General features: G+C 54.6%; 1 protein-coding gene across 2 annotated transcripts; it reads left to right on the top strand.

The window, feature by feature from the left end:
- Positions 1–7,198: 7,198 nt before the first annotated feature.
- NCF1 (neutrophil cytosolic factor 1) lies at positions 7,199–19,813 on the top strand (the record flags this gene model as incomplete). Of its 2 annotated transcripts, none has more annotated exons than XM_084251533.1 (11): positions 7,199–7,270; positions 11,128–11,208; positions 13,202–13,277; positions 13,415–13,580; positions 14,469–14,524; positions 16,041–16,163; positions 16,596–16,703; positions 17,459–17,576; positions 18,671–18,778; positions 19,175–19,320; positions 19,569–19,813. In XM_084251533.1, 11 exons carry the CDS (start codon positions 7,199–7,201, stop codon positions 19,688–19,690), a joined length of 1,176 nt encoding a protein of 391 aa, XP_084107659.1. In that variant the 3' UTR covers positions 19,691–19,813. The 2 variants fall into 2 exon arrangements, with proteins under 2 accessions (XP_084107659.1, XP_084107658.1); XM_084251532.1 differs by having other exon boundaries at positions 19,175–19,382; positions 19,577–19,813.
- Positions 19,814–19,892: the final 79 nt, after the last annotated feature.

Here is a 19,892-nt window from a genome sequence, read left to right as displayed (position 1 = left end):
AGCTGCATCTGTCTTCTACCAGGAGAGCACAGGGGCCTTCAGCCATTCCCTATCTTATCTTGGGCCTGGAACACAGCTTCTCATCAGTCTGCTTCCCACAAGGGGGTGTCTTGGTGAAACTTCCCTTAGAACAGCATTGTTCCCGGCAGGACAGCTGTTGAACCACATCACCTTGCCTGCAGTGGCAAAGTTACCTCTGAGGTCAGCGCCAGGGGCTTGTTTTAGGATGTTGTCAATGACCCCTGGCTCACCCACCCAGAGCCACAAAGCCCACAGGATTAAGCCTTACCTGTGTTAATGAAAACAGTGCACTTATAAATGAGGCAATTTGTAAATAGTGTGATTCCTGGGGAGGAAACTTGCTCGCTAAAATCTACTAGATCAGTTTGAAAAACAAAACTAATAGGTCTCAGTAATTCTCATGTTCTTAGCGACTCTGAATCCACATCTTCATTACATAGTAATTCAGTGTTAAACATTTTACTGGGGAATAAATTAAAGTGACCAGGAACAAAGGCTTTGTGGCCAAATCCACGTGCCACTTCTGGACAGCTTACATGAATTTATAAGTAAAACCAGAAAAGAGTTTACATCCCAGGATTGTACTAGTAAATCCTGTCGATGGAGTTGGGCTGAGTATAACCCACATTCCAAACCGCTTTCAGAGGCAGGAAAGCTGAAGCTTTGTTTCTGTAGCAGCCTCTGCTCCTCAACAGGCAGAGCAGCTAAAGGTAGGACTGAGGAAGGGCTATGCAAAAGCTGAGACAAAGTTGATTGGAAATCTGCATTTGTGGGTCCTACCAAGGCTAAGACCTCAGTGCATCCAAGCTCGCCCTTAGCTTATCTGGAGACTTTACCTCCATTGGTTTTAAGTCGGCCCTGACTATGAGGTAAGGTGTGGCTTCTGTACCAAGATGAAGTCAAGTAGAGACTCAGGACAGGGCTAGGGCCCAGCTCTGGCCTTGCTGTTACTCCGATGGAGCTATTGGGAAGAGGTGGCCAGTCCCCTTTTGAAGTGACTTGGTTATTCTGAGTATCTTGAACAACCATTTCTCCCACCAGGTACCTCACCAGGTACCAAAAGATCTGCTATAGTGACTGAGCACCAAACCGTCCCAGTTTCTGCTTAACAGCCCAGGTGCCAGTCTACACCTCGGGACATGGTTATCGTGACCACTTGTGGGTAGAGAATTGTCACGCACCGAAGCACGTTTCTAGAAGTATGGTCTCTGATCTCTTAAGTGGGAGCAGCACTTTTTGGGCTTGTCTGTATTTTGAAGATAATGGGGTTCAGGAATGCACTACTTCCCTAGAGTGGGGACAGGATTTAGGGGTTGAGAGGACCTGCAGCCCTCATGCTTTGGCACAGCAATTTACCTGTGCTTTTCATGGCCAGGTCTAGTAGGATGAGCACAGATGGGGCCGCTTGATTCTGTTCAGATTCTCAAGAGTTGTGAATCCTTAGCCTCTAAGTTGGATTCGTTTTACTCCAAAATGATAAGGGACAATTAGCTTTCTGTATTTCGCCTCATGGCAACGCACTTCTTGACTCAGATGTGCAAGGTGTCTTTGAGAGCCTAGGTGACCTGTCAGCAGATGAACAGTGGGTGGTTCTAACCCACCTGCTCTAGACAAGCAACTTCACCCAGAAAACTGGTAAAAACAAAGCAGAATACTTGTGGGTTTCCCCAGCTTCCCCATCTGGTTAGTGTGATGATCCCGTAAGTTGCCTGACCTACCCCCACCCTCAGCTACTCATACCTTGTGGTTTTATTTTGAGGAAGTGTTAGGAAAATGAGCACTGAAAGCAAATGGTATGATAAAATTTCCGTTTGTAAAGATGGTTTCCCCCGGATTTCCTCAGTAGCAAGAGGAGACTTGGCAGGCATTTTGTAGCATCAATTTCATGCAGTTTTTTTTTTTTTAAGATTATGCATACAAGAACGGGTACGGGCCAGAGGTGTCGGGGGCAGTGGGGAGAGGATTCACCAGAGACAGAGTGGGGAACAACAGGCAGATTGATGGAAGTACACCGCTGAGGGGAGCAGCGGGCCAGGCAGGAGAGGTCTGCTGCGCCATGTGGGTAGCTCCCTGGCTGGGGATCAAACTTGTGCTTCAGTGGCTGCGGATAGCTTCATAGGTTGCATCTTAACGCCATGTGCCACCAGGGAGGCCCCAGCTTCATGCAGTCTTAAGGCTGCTCACATAAACCTTGGTGGTGCCCAAGCGCTATAAAATAAGGACAACCCTTGACAGGGCCCCAGAGGGCCTGTGAGAGTTACCCCTAATCCAGCAAAAGCAGAAGGCTTACCTCTTGGAAGCAGGACGAGCCACTACACCTTGTTAAACCACCTGTGTGCAGGTGACTGCCCCCTCTTGTCTGCTCTCCTGATCACCCCTGGAAGTGGCAGAGGTACGAAGCCCTTTGGCAAGTCCCAGGCACAGGGCTGAAGAGGTGGAAATGCCAGCCCTGGTAACTGGATCTGGAGGCATGTTTTCCTTGTTGCTGAATTTAGCCCTGAGTTGAAGCAAATCCCTACCACACTCCCTATGGTGGCAGCATACTGCTGAATCTAGGCCAGGGGGTGGTGGTTAATGAGCTTCAAGTAGCGTTCACCACAGGACATATTTAGGCCCAGTGTATAAGGAAGTGTCAGTGGGCTAGAAGGGCAGGCATTAGTTTTGGGGGTGCTCTGGCACCTAGTGTGGGAGTAATGGGAAATCCCCACTCATCAGAGATCCTTGTCAAGGGCCCTCTTGGTTTCAGGGCCTCTGTCAGACGCTGCAGTGCAGTGGGGACAGATTGGACATTTACAGGCAGCAGTCGTTGGCTTTGGTTGCTGTCCTTTACTGACCTTGTCTGGAAAACCTTCCCACCTTCAGAGTCCCTGCCGGCGACTCCACTCCAGGCAGCTTGTGGGGAGCCCTGACTGAGAAAAACCCACTCACAACAGGGTGGCCTACACACTACCAGCCTAGCGCCCAGGCCCCACGAGCCTGCTCAGGTGGTCCCAGCAGCCCGGAATGCCTGCTCGTTCACGTGACATTTCCCGCAAGAAAGTGCCCTGACTCCTGGCGGACAGGGCACCTCTGGGAAAGCCCCATGCACTGTCTACATCTGCTGATAACTGACTTGCCACGTCAAGCACTTGGACCTCAATTCCACAGAACAGTTTCAGTCATTAGGACCATTTTAAGGAGGCAGCCCTTGGCAACTTGAGTTAACTTGTGAAGGGACACAAAGCTAGAAAGAATCAGAGTTGAAAGCTGGTCTATGTGAGCTGGGCTCTGGCCTCCAGCCTTGGTGCCCACCCCCATCCCCACCCCACCCCTGAAAGTGCCCACCTGGCTTCCAAAGGCTTTGCCTTCTCTGAGTATAGAGGCCTGGAGCCCTGTCATTTGGCCAAGGGCAGAGTAGTGATGTCATCAGGCCCAGGGGAGATTTCCCGAGATATTTGATTCCCAGGGGTGTGATCCAGTTGTGTTTTGAGCCCATCACCCTAGTTCAGGCACCTGGCCACAGGGCCTGCACTTCACCTACCAGAATCCATTCTAAGCCTGATTTTTTTTTAAAGATTTATTTATGCATACAAGAACTGGGGTACAGGCCAGAAGTATGGGGGGGTGAGAGGACTCACCAGAGACAGATTGGGGAACAGAACAGGCAGATGTACTGAAGTACACTGCTGAGGGGAGCAGCGGGTGAGTCAGGAGAGGTCTGCTGCACCATGTGGGTAGCATCCTGGTCGGGGATCGAACTCGTGCTGTGGTGGCTGTGGCTAGCTTCAATAGGTTGCGTCTTAACCCCTCGCTCTACCAGGGAGGCCTCGCCAAGCCTGATTTTTGCTGAGAAAGGATGACTCAGGGCCCCTTGGGAGGCACAGAGTTCAGTAGTGGCCTGCACTTTTGTGAAGAGATAGCTACTTGCCCTTAGATCTCGGCCCACACAGCCAGTGTCACTGCCAGGTGGCCCACCTGCCTGCCAGCCGGCAGTGCTACAGAGGCCCCATCCTGTCTCTCCAGCACTAGACCAGAACAGGGCCTGTGTGCTGGCCCCCTCCATAGGGCCTTGTCAGGAGGCCCATCCTATCCCGGAAAGGGGGTAGTAAGTGGGCTTTCAGCTAGTTAGGAAATCAGTCCAAGGTGAGGGCTGCTTTGTTCCAGTCTTGGGAAGTCAGAGACTCTCCTGACGGGGCCCAGAGGGCACTGCCTAGGTCTTGGTGCTGTTGCCAGACCCCTGTCCAAACAACGTGCCTCCAACACCCTACTGCCTGGTGGGTTTCCTGGTTGAGGAACTGATTAGCTGGAGCATCAGGGGAAGGCCCAAGGGAGGAGAAAGTATCTGGAGAGAGGCCAAGATCCTTGGGCAGACTGGAAAGCCTGCCTCTCTCCCATTCTGGCCTGATTTGGGAGTCCCTCTTCGGGTCTTTCATGCCCCCTGACTCTTCCCTCATGAACCCCCAATCACCATTCATTCATTCATTCACTTGCATACTTGTTCAAGGACTTGGCAGGACAGAGTGTGAGTGAGTCTGGGTTCAAGCTCTTCACCAACCAGTTGTAGCAACCTGCTTACCATGCTGGACCTGTTTCCCCATCTATAAAGTGGGGGAATTGTACCTACCTGACAACCTCATTGTGAGATACGATGTGATCATAAACCCTCCTGACTCAGAGTAATTCCTTCCTGGGAGCAAGAAGGCGGGGTGGAGTGGGCCTGGGGCTCTGGTATGGCTCCACTTCCCAGGTGACAGTTAATGAGATGTCAGCTTTACAATAACCATACTTCTATCATTGTTAACTGCATTTTCCTGAGGTTTTCTATACATTTCACAATAGTTTTAAAACTTAAGTTTGTATTTCCCCCACCAAAATAAAAATCTTTTATCTATGCATTATCTCCTTCCTTCATCTAGGTCCATTTTTTTTAAATCACTTAATCACATGCTTGTTTACATCAAAGTAAATCCTATCCAACCCTGCTAAAATGCTGGGAGCCTGCCTACAAACTAAAACCCAGTGCCTCGCCAGCAGCAGAAGTGTGGGGAGCTCGCAGGAGGGACGTGGAAAGGCAGCAGCTGTCCCTAGGGCGCTGGGCTGTGGCTGGTGTCTCAGAACAAGGCAGCCCTGCCAGGCAGTTACTCAAGAGTGGAAAGGCCGCTGGGAGGGAAGTACTGGGGCCAGGGACCTGGTACCCAAAGGAAGGTCTGCTGCAGCCAGCCTCCTGCGGACTTCCTCTGCCCTTCCCCTGTCCACCCAGGTAAATCAGCAGCACTGGACACGGGCATCCATGCAGGGACCTCAAAGCAGCCCCGTGTGGGACACAGGAGACCAGGGACAAGCCGAGTGTCCACCAGGGAGGAGCATTAAGTGAATAATTAAAGGACAGCCACTCAGCCATGAGCCTCATACCACTGCTCCCGCCCCGCCCCCCCCCCCCCCACCATGTGGCGATGACCCCACCTGGTCTGGCCTTTGTTTTGAACTTTTCACTGGAGCAACGTGTACCCAGAGGAAGGGGCCCAGCACAGATCCTTATACCCCTGGACAAGGCTACATTTCAGAAAATGAGCACGCCAGTGAAACCTTGTCAAGAAAGGGCACGTTTCCTGCCCTCTGTGCTCCCACATCACCACTGTCCCTGTGCCCACCCCAGCCCACCTTCGCTGGCTTCCAACACCGAAGGCTGGCTTGGCAGCATTTCAGCTCCGAATTAAAGGTGTCCCCCCTCAGCAGGTGCACTGTCTGAGCCTTCTCTCCACACAGTGCCTGCGAGATTCTCCACGTTGTGCTCTGTAGTTCCTTGCACAGCTGATAGTGTGTCCTTTTATGTGGGAAGATCCTAGCTATGTACATGGAAATGACCAGAAAGAGAACTTGCAAGACTGGTCACACCCAAGGCTGGTGACCTCTTGATGGGGGTAGGGCAGCAGTGACAGGCGGCACCTACCAAGCAAATCTTTCAGAGTGAAAGTGGACCTGAATTCTTAGAAGGCAAAGCAGGAACAACCTGCTGGCCATTGTTCTAGAACCCCCCACTGCCTCATCCAGATACCAACCATGGTCCCCACTAGCCCAGGAAACCTCTGGCTCTCAATACTTGTCTGTCTTTGCTACCAGGTCTCAATCTTGGAATCTGCAGCTCAGGACCACAGACTGGCCCCGTCCAGACTGCCTGGGTCTGACTTTGGACCAGCTCTCCACGGACCTAGCCTCCCAGGCCCCACCTGCCTGCCTGAGCAGCCAGACTAAGTGAGGGAGACCGCAGACTCTCCCCTGGCACCCTACTGCCCTCCCTCCTGACCTCTTCCACCCAAATCTCCTTTTCCCAGCACCTATGGTCCCGCTTCACTGCGCGCCTCTGAGGCCAACTCTTTAATCAGGACTGGAACTCGAAGTCATTCAAGCTCTGTCCTGACTGCTGCTGGTGCTCAGCCACGCCCACATGCCAGAGATGTGCACCTGCTAGCCCACACTCACGGAACAGCCCATCCGCTCTCTCAGGAGTACCTCAGTCACTCCCCATGTGTGTATGAAAGGCCCACAGTGTGCCAGGCACCAGCTCAAGGGCTGGAGTCCTTCCTTGCCGAAAGAGGCCAAGCCCTCATGAGGCTCATGTCCTGCTAAGGAGAAACATTTTTAAAAGTAAAATAAAACCAGTAAGAGGCCAGTCTTGAAAAATGCCCTGAAGAAAAAAAACAGGGCGGGGTGGGAGCGTGGAAAGTATAAAGTTTTGGTACTTTATGTGACCTTATCAAGGAAGGCTTCACAGAGGAGGCACCATTCGAGCAGACACCTGTAGAAAATGGAGGCTGGAGTTACGGTTCTGTGGGAGAAGAGGTTGCAGGTGGAAGGCGTGCAAGGGCCCCGGGGCGGGAGCTCCTGGCTGTTCCAGGAGCGCAGAGGGAGCCAGGAGGAGAGGGCGGTGATGGGCACGGGTCGCTTGCACCCCTTGGGACCTGGGGGGCCACGGGAGGACAGGGACAAACACAGCCGCCTCTTGGGAGCTCGAGGAACCCAGAAGCGGAAAGAAGAAGCAGAACCTTTTTGTGCGCCCTCCCTGCCGGGTCCTGCCCCCAACCCCAGCCGCCAGGCCAGAAGTCACTTCCTCTTTCCAGCCCATTTAAGCCCGCGCGGGAGCGCCCCGGGGGAGTGGGCCGCGCTCAGCCCCGCGCTCGGCCCCGCGCTCGGCCCCGCCATGGGCGACACCTTCATCCGCAGCATCGCCCTCCTGGGCTTCGAGAAGCGCTTCGTCCCCAGCCAGCACTACGTGAGTAGCCGCGGGCGCCCCGGAGCGCGGGGACCGCCTTCTCGGGGGCGGGAGGCAGGTGAGGGCCCGCGCTGACCCGGGGTCTGGGCCCCAGACGCGCGCGCCTTGGGCGGCCGCGGGTTGAGGATCGCGGGGGCCGCTGCGCGCCTCAGCCCTGGATGTGGGCCGCCCAGAAGAGGCGCGCCCGGGAGCCCCGGGAGCCCCATCCCTGCATGGGAGGACAGCCGGCCTCGGGTCCGCCTCACTCCCTGACCCCCGCCCCGCCAGGAGGCCCCTCTCCCGGCCGCGTCCTCTTCCCCAAACCCAGCGCTTACCTCCAGGGGTGCGCCTCTGGACAGCCCTCCCTGGGCCCGGCTCTCAGGGAGTGGGCCTCTGGGGGGTCGGGGGAGGCTGGCAGCGCTCTCTGTCCCCCCAGCCGCTTGTGGGGTCGGTTACATGGGAGTTGTGTCACCACAGGGGCCCCAAGTCTCCCCACCTGTCCTGCGGCTGAGGAAGTGTCTGCCCCACCAAAGATAGGGTCCCCAAGTCCAGAGGGAGCCCAGGGAAGAACTGGCAAATTGTATGGCACTTTTTAGGGTATATTTAATATTCTGTGCCAAGACCTTTCTTCCTTTTAACTTTTTAATTTTGAAATAATTTAAAATTTAAAGAAAAGCTGCCCCCTCCAAAGTACCAATAACTTAAACATTTCTTTTTTTTTTTTTTAAGATTTATTTATGCATACAAGAACTGGGGTGCAGGCCAGAGGTGCAGGGGGTGAGAGGATTCACCTGAGACAGAGTGGGGAGCAGAACAGGCAGACGGACTGAAACACACTGCTGAGGGGAGCAGCGGATGAGACAGGAGAGGTCTGCAGCGCCATGTGGGTAGCTCCCTGGCCGGGCATTGAACTGGTGCTGCAGTGGCTTGTGCCACCAGAGAGGTCCAACTTTAACATTTCTTCACCCACATTCTCTCCCCTCTTTTCTCTCTCTGTATTTTCTGAATCTTGTAAGAGGAAGTTGTTTCTTTACCCCTAAATTCTACCAGGTGTATAATTTCAAATCAAGGACATTCCCTTATACAACCACAACGCAGGTATGTCAAAACCAAAAAATTAACATTGACAAAGCTCCATTATCCACCCACAGACTTTATTCAGATTTTATGAGCTGTCCTACTTGACCACGTTCAGGATCCGATCCAGGACCATCTTTTGCGTTTCATTTGCCTACTTAACCTTTAATCTGGATGTTTTCATCACTCTTTCCCTGATCTCAACTGTTTTTATGCAGTGGGTTATAATCCATTGCTACTGTTACTTATTTGAATGCTCAGGTCGTCCAGACTGGCCAGTCGGCGGCGCTCCTTCAAGTGGCTTCTATGCCCCTCTGACACATTCTTACTCTGGCCCGAGGTGTCCTGGCTTATCTTGTTCTCTCCCAGACCAACCCTAGAATTCAACCCTTTCCCTGAGGACTCCGGGTTCGTTGTAGCGGGGGAGTGATATTAGAAGCCACGCTCTGGAAGCTAGACCTGCTCATTGCTAGGGAAAATGGCCACTTCACGTCACTCTTGTCTTTCACCACTTCGTGCTTGTGGCGCCGCCTCTCACTGTGGGAACTCTGGCTGGCGCCCAGCAAGGTGGATGGACTTGCTTCTTTGCTCAGTTCTACAATACACATCAACGTCCTTCAGAATTATGGCACCCACACAATCAACAATACACCCATTAACCTAGGAAGACAAATTTTTATTTTCTTTGCAGTTCTTTTATCTTTAGATTAAGGGCAGGAAAAGTACTGTAATAAAACTCACTTGCATTTTTTTCTTTCCACTTTTCTTTGATGTGGTTGCTACCCATTTGATATATAGTTAAGTTCGTTTCTGTTTATTTCCAATTTTGAGGTTTAAAACAATATTTTCACTTTTATCTTGAAATATGCAGATATTAATACGTGATTAGCCATAAAAATTTTTATAAAAATGTATGCTCAAAGATATACTCATTCTAGTTCTCATCTTTCCTGTATTTCTCTTTGCAAATATAAGTAGGTACACACAGAAATATTTTTTTTCTTCTTTACTATATACAGATAACAAGCAAGGTGATGTGGGTTTTTTTTTAAAGATTTATTTATTTATGCATACAAGAGCTGGGGTACAGGCCAGAGATGAGGGGGTGGTGAGAGAACTCACCAGAGACAAATTGGGGAACAGAACAAGCAGACTGCTGAAATACACTGCTGAGGGGAGCAGCGGGCGAGGCAGGGGAGGTCTGCCATGCCATGTGGGATTCTCTCTGGCCAGTCGCTGTGGATTGCTTCATAGTGCGTTGCTTAACCCCTTGCACCACCAGGGAGGCCGATTTTTTTTTTTAGATTTATTTATTTATGCATACAAGAACTGGGGTACAAGCCAGAGGTGGGGAAGGGGTGAGGATTCGCCAGAGGCAGAGTGGGGGTGGATCTACTGAAACACACTGTTGAGGAGAGCAGCGGGCTAGTCAGGAGAGGTCTGCTGTGCCATGTGGGTAGCTCCCTGGCCGGCTGGTGAGCTCATGCTGCATTTGCTGCAGACCGCTTCATAGTGCTATGTCTTAACCCCTTGCGCCACCAGGGAGGCACCCAAGGTGACGTGTTTTTGTTTTTGTTTCTATTTTCTTGTAACATCCTGGAGTTTCCCTCAAATGAGCTCATTTTTTTTTTTACATCTCTATAATATTCCCTTATGCAACTTCTGCCATTACTTCTTCAAACATCCATTTAAAAAGATGAAGTATGTAGTGACACTGTTCCTATCAGGTATTAAAACAAAACAAAAAATTTTTTTTTAAAGAGAGAGGTTTTATGGTGAGAGGATTCACCAGAGACAGAGTGGGGAGCAGAACAGGCAGATCTACTGAATACACTGCTGAGGCGAGCAGCAGGGGAGACAGGAGAGGTCTGCTGAACCATGTGGGTAGCTCCCTGGCCAGGGATCAAACTTGTGCTGCAGTGGTTGGTGATAGCTTCGTAGTGCCGAGACTTAACCCCTTGGGCCACCAGGGAGGCCCCAGAATAAAATATCTTTTATAATTAAAACTGTTTCATACCCAGTAGGAGAGCTATTATTTAAAAATTTTAAAAAGGGGGCCTCCCTGGTGGTGCAGCAGGTTGAGCACAGCACTGTGGGAGCTGTCTGCAGCCTCTCCAGCGTGGGTTCCATTCCCGGCTGGCCAGGGAGATACCCACGTGGTGCGGCAGACCTCTCCTGTCTCTCCCGCTGCTCCCCTCAACAGTGTCCTTGGTCCATCTGCCTGTTCTGCCCCTGTTCTCACTCTGTCTCTGGTGATTGTATGCATAAATAAATCTTTTTAAAAAATTTAAAAATGGGGGCCCACTTTTCTTTCTAATAATGACTTGATTGAGATATAATTCCCATACCATACGGTTCGCCCAGGGCACAGGTATGACTCTATAGTGTGCAGTGTAGTCACAGAATTGCACAACCACCCTTACAGTCATTGCTAGAAGATTCTCACTGCTACCCTAAAGAAACTCCACACCTGTTAACAATCACACCACAACCTCAGTCCCCCAGTTCCTGGCAACCTCAAATCTACTTTCTTTTTCATATCAATGGAGCGTGCCATATGTGACCGAGTTCTTATACTGTGTGAGCCCAGCCTGTTTGTATCTCACCTCCTGTGCTTTGCATCCAAGCCCCAAAAGGGAGCCCCAACTTTTATCTCCAATTTACAGATGAGCATTTTTTGCTCATATGTGAGAAGGTCTTGCCCTGGTCCTCGGCTAGGTGGTGGTAGCTGCTGGTCCCTGGAGTTAGTGCCCTTTCGATGGCCCAGAGAGCAGGCTCTCATCTGTCCCATTGGCCCCCAGGTATACATGTTCCTGGTGAAGTGGCAAGATCTGTCTGAGAAGTTGGTCTACCGGCGCTTTACCGAGATCTACGAGTTCCACGTGAGTGTGGGCACGTGCGTGCCAGGGGTGGGAGGGTACCCAGTTCCTGCTCTTTCAGGGAGAACAGGCCAGGTGCCCCCAATGCTGGAAGAACCAGAGTCCCCCCAGTCTCCCACCCACCAGCTCGCAGAGAAGGCGGAATTATTTTTTCAACTAAACATATAGAACATAAATTTACCATTTTAACCATTTTTAAGTGTGCAGTTTGGTGGCATTAAGTAGTGCATCCACAGAACTTCTTCCATCTCCAAAGCTTTTTCATCTTTCCAACCAACCTCTGCCCCCAGGCACCACTAACTCAAGGGGGCATTCTTAAGGGACAGACCTCCTCTGTCCACTCGGCGGCAGCCTGGCCAGTGTCCCCAGAGGTGACTATCCCAGGAGCTGGCTCTTTCACCCCTGGTCACTAAGGCCCCTGGTGGACCAGAGGAAACATGATGATTCTGACACCCCGAAACTGGGTCACCTTGCTTTGTGGGTGTCTACTCTTGCCAAGGTTTACATGAGAGAACCCAGCAGGGTTCCCCACGCCAGTGACTGGTCAGACTGAAATGAGGGCCTCCAGGGGGCCATGGTGTGCAAAGCGTGGCTGCCAGGTTCTGGACCTGAAAGAGGTGGGTAGCAGGTCCCCAAAAGGCCACTCCATTTGCGGGGCCCTCCTTCAACCAGGGAAGGGAGTCCTGGAACTGTGCGGGTTCTTGCATTTCTCTCGTGAGAAAATGGGCAGTGAAGCACAGGTACCTGCAAAGAATACCAAAGCCAGCTTTGTTCACCCAGTGCCCCACACGATGAGGCTTTGTCAAGATACAGGAAGTAAAATATTATAAAAGACATGGAAGGCTCCCGTCATCCCACATCCCCATCCCAGCCCCTGCCCTGGGTGACTGAGTGCGCACACACATGTCCAAGAACAGCACATAGCAGTGCTGAATGTGCATTTTCAGTCTTATGAAAAAGTCCTTGCGTGCTGTTAGCTTCCTTCTCTATCTTCTTACCACCACGAGAGACATTTTTTTGAGCCAGGCTCATGCAGCTATGTATGTCACTCCAACTCACCTCGCTCAGCTATTCTGAGCTGCTCCATTGTAGCATTAGCCCATTTTATTAATTGGTGAACTCATCATTTATCCAGCAACTATTTATTGAGCAACTGCTAAGTGCCAGGCAGTTCCATGTGGTCAGCAGGGAAATGCCACTCAAGGTGGTATAAATGCCAATCCCAATCCTTGCTTGTAAGGAGGTGTCAGGATGACAAATAAACAAACAATAAGTAATTAGAATGGTGGAGAAAAATAAAGCAGGGAAGGGAGCCAGGGAGAGCTGGTTAAGGAGGGGAAGTCCTCAATGGGGGGTTGGTAGCTGAGCAAAGACTTGAGAAAGAGAAAACGCTTAGTGTGTGTGTGTCGGGGGGGGGGTGAATAAAAATAGCAAGTGCAAAGGTACTGAGGCATTATTGGGTCTGGAGTAGCCACGGGTGGCTGGGGCAGAGTGAATGGCGCAAGGTGGTGGCAGAACAGACAAGCGAGGTAGGCAGTGTAATCCCCAACTCTGTCTATGCAGCGAGGCACGTGGGCCCTTGCAGGCTAGCCTGACGCCTGGCTTCCACTCTGAGTTGAGAGCAAGAAGGGTCTGAGCAGAGAAGGGACAGGATCTAACTTAGGTTTTCAGAGGATCCCTCTGGGTGCTGGGTTGAGGCCCCACAAAGGTGGAAGAGGGACCGACATAAGCCCAGGGAGAGGCTGCGTCTCCTTAGCCGCAGTGGGAACAGTGAGAAGGGTAAGGTTCTGGATAGGTCTTGGGACTCAAACCAGAAGGACTTGCTGGTGGCTTGGATGTGCCATGGGAGAGAAAGGAATGGTGAATGGGGAAGTTTCTAGCTGGAATGATGAGAAGTGTATTTAGGTTGTTTCCAATTTTGTGCTTTTACAGTGTTGTAATACAGAATATTCCTTCCAGAATGTTCCTTCACATCTTTTTTTCCTCTTCTGTCTAGAAAATGTTAAAGGAGATGTTTCCTATAGAGGCAGGGGACATCAGCGCCGAAAACAGGATCATCCCCCACCTGCCAGGTGAGGAGTGGGTGTTGGTTACCTGTTCCAGCCCCTCACACCTGCCCTCCAAGCTGCCCTCTCCACTCCCATCCCCACTGGGCCTTGACCTTGCCAATGTGCTCACTGGTTCTCTGCTGCCCTCCCCGGCTGACCAGCCCCAAGGTGGTTTGATGGGCAGCGGGCCGCGGAGAACCGCCAGGGCACACTGACCGAGTACTTCAACGGGCTCATGGGCCTGCCAGTCAAGATCTCCCGATGCCCCCACCTCCTCAACTTCTTCAAAGTTCGCCCAGCTGACCTTAAACTTCCCTCGGACAACGAGTGAGTGGCAGGAGAGGGGTGGGGTGGTGAACCTGGCCTCCTGGGGGGGTGGGACTTTCCCCATTTTACAGATGAGGGGCCTGTCAGAGAGGGGAAGCAACCAAAGAGGGGGCAGGACTCCAGCTGGGGTGATCTGAACCACCCAGCACCCAAGCCTAGTCCCCACCTGCACTCCAGGAGGGCACTCTGGACTAGGGATCCAGAGCCCTGAGGTCCTCATCCTAACCCTGGTACTGCCTGGCTGTAGGGCCTGGAGCCTCTGGAAACAGTGTCCCCCGCTGTCCCCTGCTCACAAGCTCTGAGAACTGGGAGAGGAGCGGGGGGGTTGGTGGCCTTTGTTAATTGCTAAGCACTTGCCTTGTCCCCTCACCCTCCGCCTGCCCTCGCCATCCCCACACCGGGGCCAAGCAAGTCCTCAGGGGTATGTACTTTCTGCTTCAGTCAGCCTGGGGAAGGGCCTGCTCTCTCCTCTGGTCACTGAGTGTGGGGGGAGGCACCCACATAGCATTGCTCTGGCTGGTGCTTAAGGGCCCCTGAGGCTCCCCAGGAATAGGGGAGGGGGGCGGCTCCCCTGCCCTCTCCCAATTGCTTGGGAGAGCCTCCCCTTGGGCTCCGAGGAAGATGGCCCAGGATCTGCCCCCACCCCGCCCCATTCGGCTGCGAGCTTGGGGTGGAGGGCACTCTGCAGCTGGCACCTTCTCCTGGGTCTGCAGTAGGTGGGGCCCCTCCCTCGACTGGCTTGTCCTGTCCTTGTTAGTCCAGACCACCTTCTCTCTGCCGGGCCCCCACTCCTGGCGTCTGCCTTCTCTTGGGAAGCTCTGTAGGGCTGCAGGCAGCTTCCTTTCCCCAGGGGGAGCTAGTATCTAACCCACACTGTTACTTCCACAGGGTGAAAAAGCCAGAGACATACCTGGTGCCTAAAGATGGCAAGAGCAGTATAGCTGGTAAGAGGGCAGGAGAGGGGGTTTAGGGGGGCAGTGGCCAAGTTGAGCCACCCAGGGGGACTGTTGACGTGATTGAGACTCTGACTGCGGGAAAAGAGCAGCTGCGAGGGTCTTGGTGACCTCACTAAGGAGTTGGGATCTTTGGGGGGGTCACTGGCTAGCCCAGGGGGCTCCTTGGGAGTGACAGTGCTGCCCTCCCTGGGGCTGCAGAGCCCACACAGACCCGCTCCTGACACCCAGGGGATGCCGTGGCGGAATGAATCAACAGGTTCTGGAGGGTGATGCAGGGGTGTGACTGTGTCTAATTTTTTTCTTTTTTTTCTATCAATAGTTTTTTTTTTCTACCAACAGTTTATTTGAAGTGCAAGTGCTTCTCTCTGTGACTTTTAGTAATCTAGTCTCTTTTTTCCTGAGATAATGTTAGTGTGCAACACTGCACGGCCTTCAAGGGTACAGTTCCTAGCCCGCACCGCCGGCTGTCCGGCCTCTGCGCTGCCGGGGCCTGTCGGGGCCTGTCGGGCCTGTCGCTGTGGTGCGATGATGGTTAGTGACCCCGCTTCACCGCCGTGGAGCGCGCCCCCAGCGCCCGGTGCTGGCTGCACTGTTGCCATGTTGAACTCACGGAGTCACCGCTATGACGACATTGACTAGGCCCGCTGTGCTCTGCCCCGTTTCACAGTCGGACACATTGAGGCTTGGCTGAAGTTGAGACTCTTGCCAAGGGTCACACAGCTGCTGAGTGGTGGGGCAGGATTCCCCCGGGTCAGGGGGACACCCCTGCCTTCTGGGCCGCTCAGCGTGTGGTCCAGGGACCAGCAGCGTCTTGTCAGCCGGGGCAGCTTTCCCAAAGTCCCGGCCGGCAGGGGTGAGCTCGCTCGCAGTTCTGGAGGCCGACGTCTAAGGTGACGGTGTCGGCAGGTTTGGGTTCGGCAGAGGCTTCAGCCCTTGGCTTGCAGGCCGCTGCCCACCCGCTGCGCCCTCTGTGCAGCTCTGGTGCCCCCGCCCCTTCTTAGAAAGACATCATGCTTCCCGGACGGGGCCCCCCCACTTGTGACCTCACTTGGCCGTAATCACCTCCTGAAGGGCCCTGTCTCCAAACACAGCCGCAGTCTCAGGGGCCAGGGCCAGGGCGCTGCCCGCACACCTGGGCGGGGAGGATACAACCCCGCCTGAAAGGCGGCCGCGGCGCTGCCTGGGGCGGGTTGGGATTTTGGACTCTCGCTCCACGGCAGACCTGCGGGGCTGTGTCCAGCCAGCTCCCTGTGCAGTCCGCGTGCGCGCTGGGGTTCAGAAGGGCTGCTTGGGCCCCTGGGTACTCAACAGGAGAAAGAAGGGAAGTGGGTCAAACGTGTGGCCCCAGGCACCTGCCGGCGCTGACGGTGCGGGGCCGGCGCTGCTGCTCTCCACCCTGAGGTGCCTGAGCTGGGTGCCGGAGCCCCCGTGGGGGATGCAGGGGGAGCCGGGACGAGTCTGGCCACCCCTCAGTGTCAACTCGCCCTGCCGCCCCTCTGTCCAGACATCACAGGCCCCATCATCCTGCAGACGTACCGCGCCATCGCTGACTACGGGAAGAACTCGGGCTCGGAGATGGCCCTGGCCACGGGGGACGTGGTGGACGTCGTAGAGAAGAGCCAGAGCGGTCAGCCCCCAGCCCTCCGGGCCTTCCTGTCACGCTGTCTGGCTTATGGCCACCGCCCCGACCGAGGAGGCCTCCGGTCTCCTCCCTGCCCGACCCGGGGTTGAGGGGAGCTCTAGCTCCCACCAGGGGCCCCGACTCTGCTCTCCGTGCTTCCGTCACCGCCCCTCTGAGTGTGCACCCGGGGTGACTTGGGTTACCTGCACATACTCCCCGCCGTGACCGTGCGTGATGGGGTTGCATGGGGGGGCGGCGAGCCTCTCTTCATGATGCGCGTGAAGCGGGTTCCGAGCCACGACTGTGTGCATGAGGTGTGTGATTTGGGCGTGGGATGTGGGGAAGGTGATTTTCTTGAATCCGAGTGCTGGGTGTCTGTGTCGAGCGTCTTCACCACCCCTCCCCATGGTGACTTACTGCTCCACGCCCCCGGCACAGGCTGGTGGTTCTGCCAAATGAAGACAAAGCGTGGCTGGGTCCCGGCATCCTACTTGGAACCCCTGGACAGTCCCGATGAGGCTGAGGACCCGGAGCCCAACTATGAAGGTGCCTCTGCCCGCCACGGCAGCAGCTGTATGGGGAGACAGGCAGGAGGGGCGCCCAGGGACACCGAGAGGCCGGAAGTGACTCCTCTAACAGGGGAGTCAGGGCTGAGCTCTGTTGTCTGGAGGGCCTGGCAGGCCAGGGACAGGACACGGCCTTGGTCAGGACAGGGAACCGGGAGGTGGAATAGAGGTGGGCAGTGACTGGGTACCTGGGACATGTGGCAGCAGCTGAACTGCGCCAGGACCTGCAGGAAGCTGAATGATAGCAGACCTGAGGGTCGTGAAGGAGGGCTGGCGGGAGGTGGAGACATCATTACTGCCTTGAAGGAGTAGACTGGCGACCCTGAGGCTGGATGTGGCCCAGGTGGAGTTTGAAAAAAATTAGAATTGGTTGCCCAGATCTCAAAATGGTGAGATTTCACAATTTTGTCTGGCAGTATGGCTCCTTCTGAACATCCGCAGGAAGTGTGTACACTGAGCCCAAGGTGCTGATAGTTGGTACCTGACTTCCCACCTGGCCAGGCCCTGACCCTGGTCTGGATGGTGGTGGCTGGGAGTAGGCAAGCTCCATGTAGACAGTGGGAAGAGGACTGAAGTTCAGGGTCCCCCCACGAGTGGATGGGAGGAGGCTGCAGAGAGACACCAGAAGGAGCAGGCAGGGAGGTAGGAGAGCTAGCTGAGGGGGTCCCAACAGCAGGAGTGGCAAGCCTGGGGCTAGGCAGCCCCTCACACCACATACCTTCCCACATGGCTCAGGTGAGTGCTACGTCGCCATCAAAGCCTATGACTCTGTGATGGAGGATGAGATATCCCTGCAGGAGGGTGAAACCATCGAGGTCATTCATAAGCTCCTGGACGGCTGGTGGGTCATCAGGTAAGAGTGTGCCCCTCCCTCCCACGGCCCTACCCCGAGAGTCATTGCTCGTGTGGGCTCAGTGCTGGTTTGGCTGTGTGACCCTGGGTAAGCCACTACCCCTCTGGGCTCCATTGTGGTAGCCCTTGCCTTTTGTTAGCAGGTGATAACCCCACTCTGCCTGTCTCGAGGGGTTCCATGTCCCTGTGTGAGTGGGCACATATTCCTTTGTTACTTGGGGCCATGCCCATTATTATTCTTTCTCCAGCAACACTTTTAATCTTTGTACTAATTGTTATATTTGAAAACTGGTAGAGCAGACCCTGTCATCCCTTTTTCTTTTAAATCCTTCATCGCAATTTCCAATTCTCCAAATGAATGTAGAAATAGTAATTTTTTTTCTGATTCTGGGAAAAGCAGAAACACCCAGGGGTTTGCAAAGCTGTTTCCCTGAAGCCACTGGGACTCCCAGGTCCTTGCATACATTTTCAGGGTCCCAGGGAGTTTGTAGCTGCAACACCCACCCTCAGCATGGCCCTGGGTGGACACTTGGAGGCAGACTTAATGTCTTAGACTCACATTCTGTTAACCCCACCAGGTGCTCTTGAGAATCTGCTTGATTCTCCCACCAGCCAAGAAGAGTTAGACTTTTACTGAGTGAAGTTTGTATTATGCAGTTTTTTTCCACCCCCAAATATAGTAGCAGATTGAAAAGGCAAACCTTTTCAATAAATGACGCTGTAACCAATGTCCATATGGGGAAAAAATTAACGAGATCCCTGCCTTACACCATATTTATTTAGGATACATCACAGGTTTTATTTTACCAAGGCCAAAACCCAAAACTAAAGGTTTGGGAAGAAAACACAGGAGGACCTGGTGAATAGAAGAAAAAGCTGACACATACAGTATGGCAGAGGTATAGAGAGATTTGGGTCTGGGAACTTCCTCCCCTCCAGTGTCACAGCTGGGAGGTCCTCCCTTGCACAGATGAGGAAACTCAGACGCAGAAGGGCAGGGACTAGTGTTTGCAACCCCAGCTGCCTTGGCCCCAGTTGTTTGGTGGAACCCCCTCCCCTAGCACCCTCCTCCTCTGCAACTGCCTTTTGTTGCAGGAAAGACGATGTCACAGGCTACTTCCCGTCCATGTACCTGCAGAAGTCCGGTGAGGACCAGGCCCAAGCCCCTCGCCAGATCAAGAGCCGAGGGGCGCCACCTCGCAGGTGAGCAAATCCCTGGAGCTGGGATGTGAGATCCGCAGCGTGTCTGCACCAGGAGGAGGTGGGGGGGGGGTAGTGGAGGGGGCAGCACCGGGTCGGGTCAAGAGCGCCGAGGGCTTGGCACAAGAGGCTCGCAGGAAAGCAGGGGTGTGACCCAAAAGTGAAGGCGCGCCCGGTGTCACTGGGACGGCGCCTGGGCGCTGTCCTAGACTTGAGGACTTCCTGGGGGTGGAAGCAGCCAAATTCACGCCTCGCCCGGGCTGTGCGGGACCCCAGACCCCCATCCTCTGCCGCTCCCCACTTTCTCGGGCCATTCAACCCGGATCTCGGGGGGGTAGGGGTGCGGGCGCCGCAGGGACGCCAGGTCACTGACCAGCACCCCAAACCCGCTGGGCCCAGGTCGTCCATCCGAAACGCGCACAGCATCCACCAGCGCTCGCGGAAGCGCCTCAGCCAGGACACCTACAAACGAAACAGTGTTCGCTACTTGCAGCAGCGGCGCCGCCAGGCGCGACCCGGCGCGCGGAGCTCTCCGCGTCCGCCGCGTGAGTGCAGGGAGGGCGGGGCGGGGCCAGGGGCGGGGCCAGCCGGCCGGGGGCGGGGCCAGGTGGGACGGGGGCGTGGCCTGGCCAGGGGCGTGGCCTGGCCAAGGGGGCGGAGAGCGCCGGGAGCCGCGGGAGCGCTCGCCTCTGGGCTGGGTCAGGGAGTAGGGGAGACCCGAGGCCGCGGACAGTGAGGCGAGGCCAGGCACAGGGGCGGGCCAGGCCCTCTCACCGGCCACTGTACCCCGCAGAGGAGCAGTCGCAGACCGACCGCGCGAAGCCGCAGCCCGCTGTACCCCCACGGCCCAGCGCAGACCTCATCCTGCACCGCTGCAGCGAGAGCACCCGACGGAAGCTGTCGTCCGCCACTTGACGCCGCCTCCAGGGGGCGCCCTCGCCCGCTGCGCCCATTCCCCGCACCCATGCGGCGCCTGAGGTCTGGTTCTCCAGCGCAGCCCCGGGCGCCGCCCCACCTCGCTGTCTGTTCCCCTTAATAAATGTTGCTTGGAGTGGACAGAGGCTCTGCAGAGACGCGGGGCAGGCGGGGCTCGGCCTTTGCGGGTTTTCTAGCCTTG

This window comes from Talpa europaea (assembly GCF_964194135.1).
Source record: "Talpa europaea genome assembly, chromosome: 12".
Taxonomy (NCBI): Eukaryota; Metazoa; Chordata; class Mammalia; order Eulipotyphla; family Talpidae; genus Talpa; species Talpa europaea.
The sequence above is the reverse complement of the archived record's forward strand: the minus strand, read 5'-3'. Positions and strand labels throughout refer to the sequence as shown.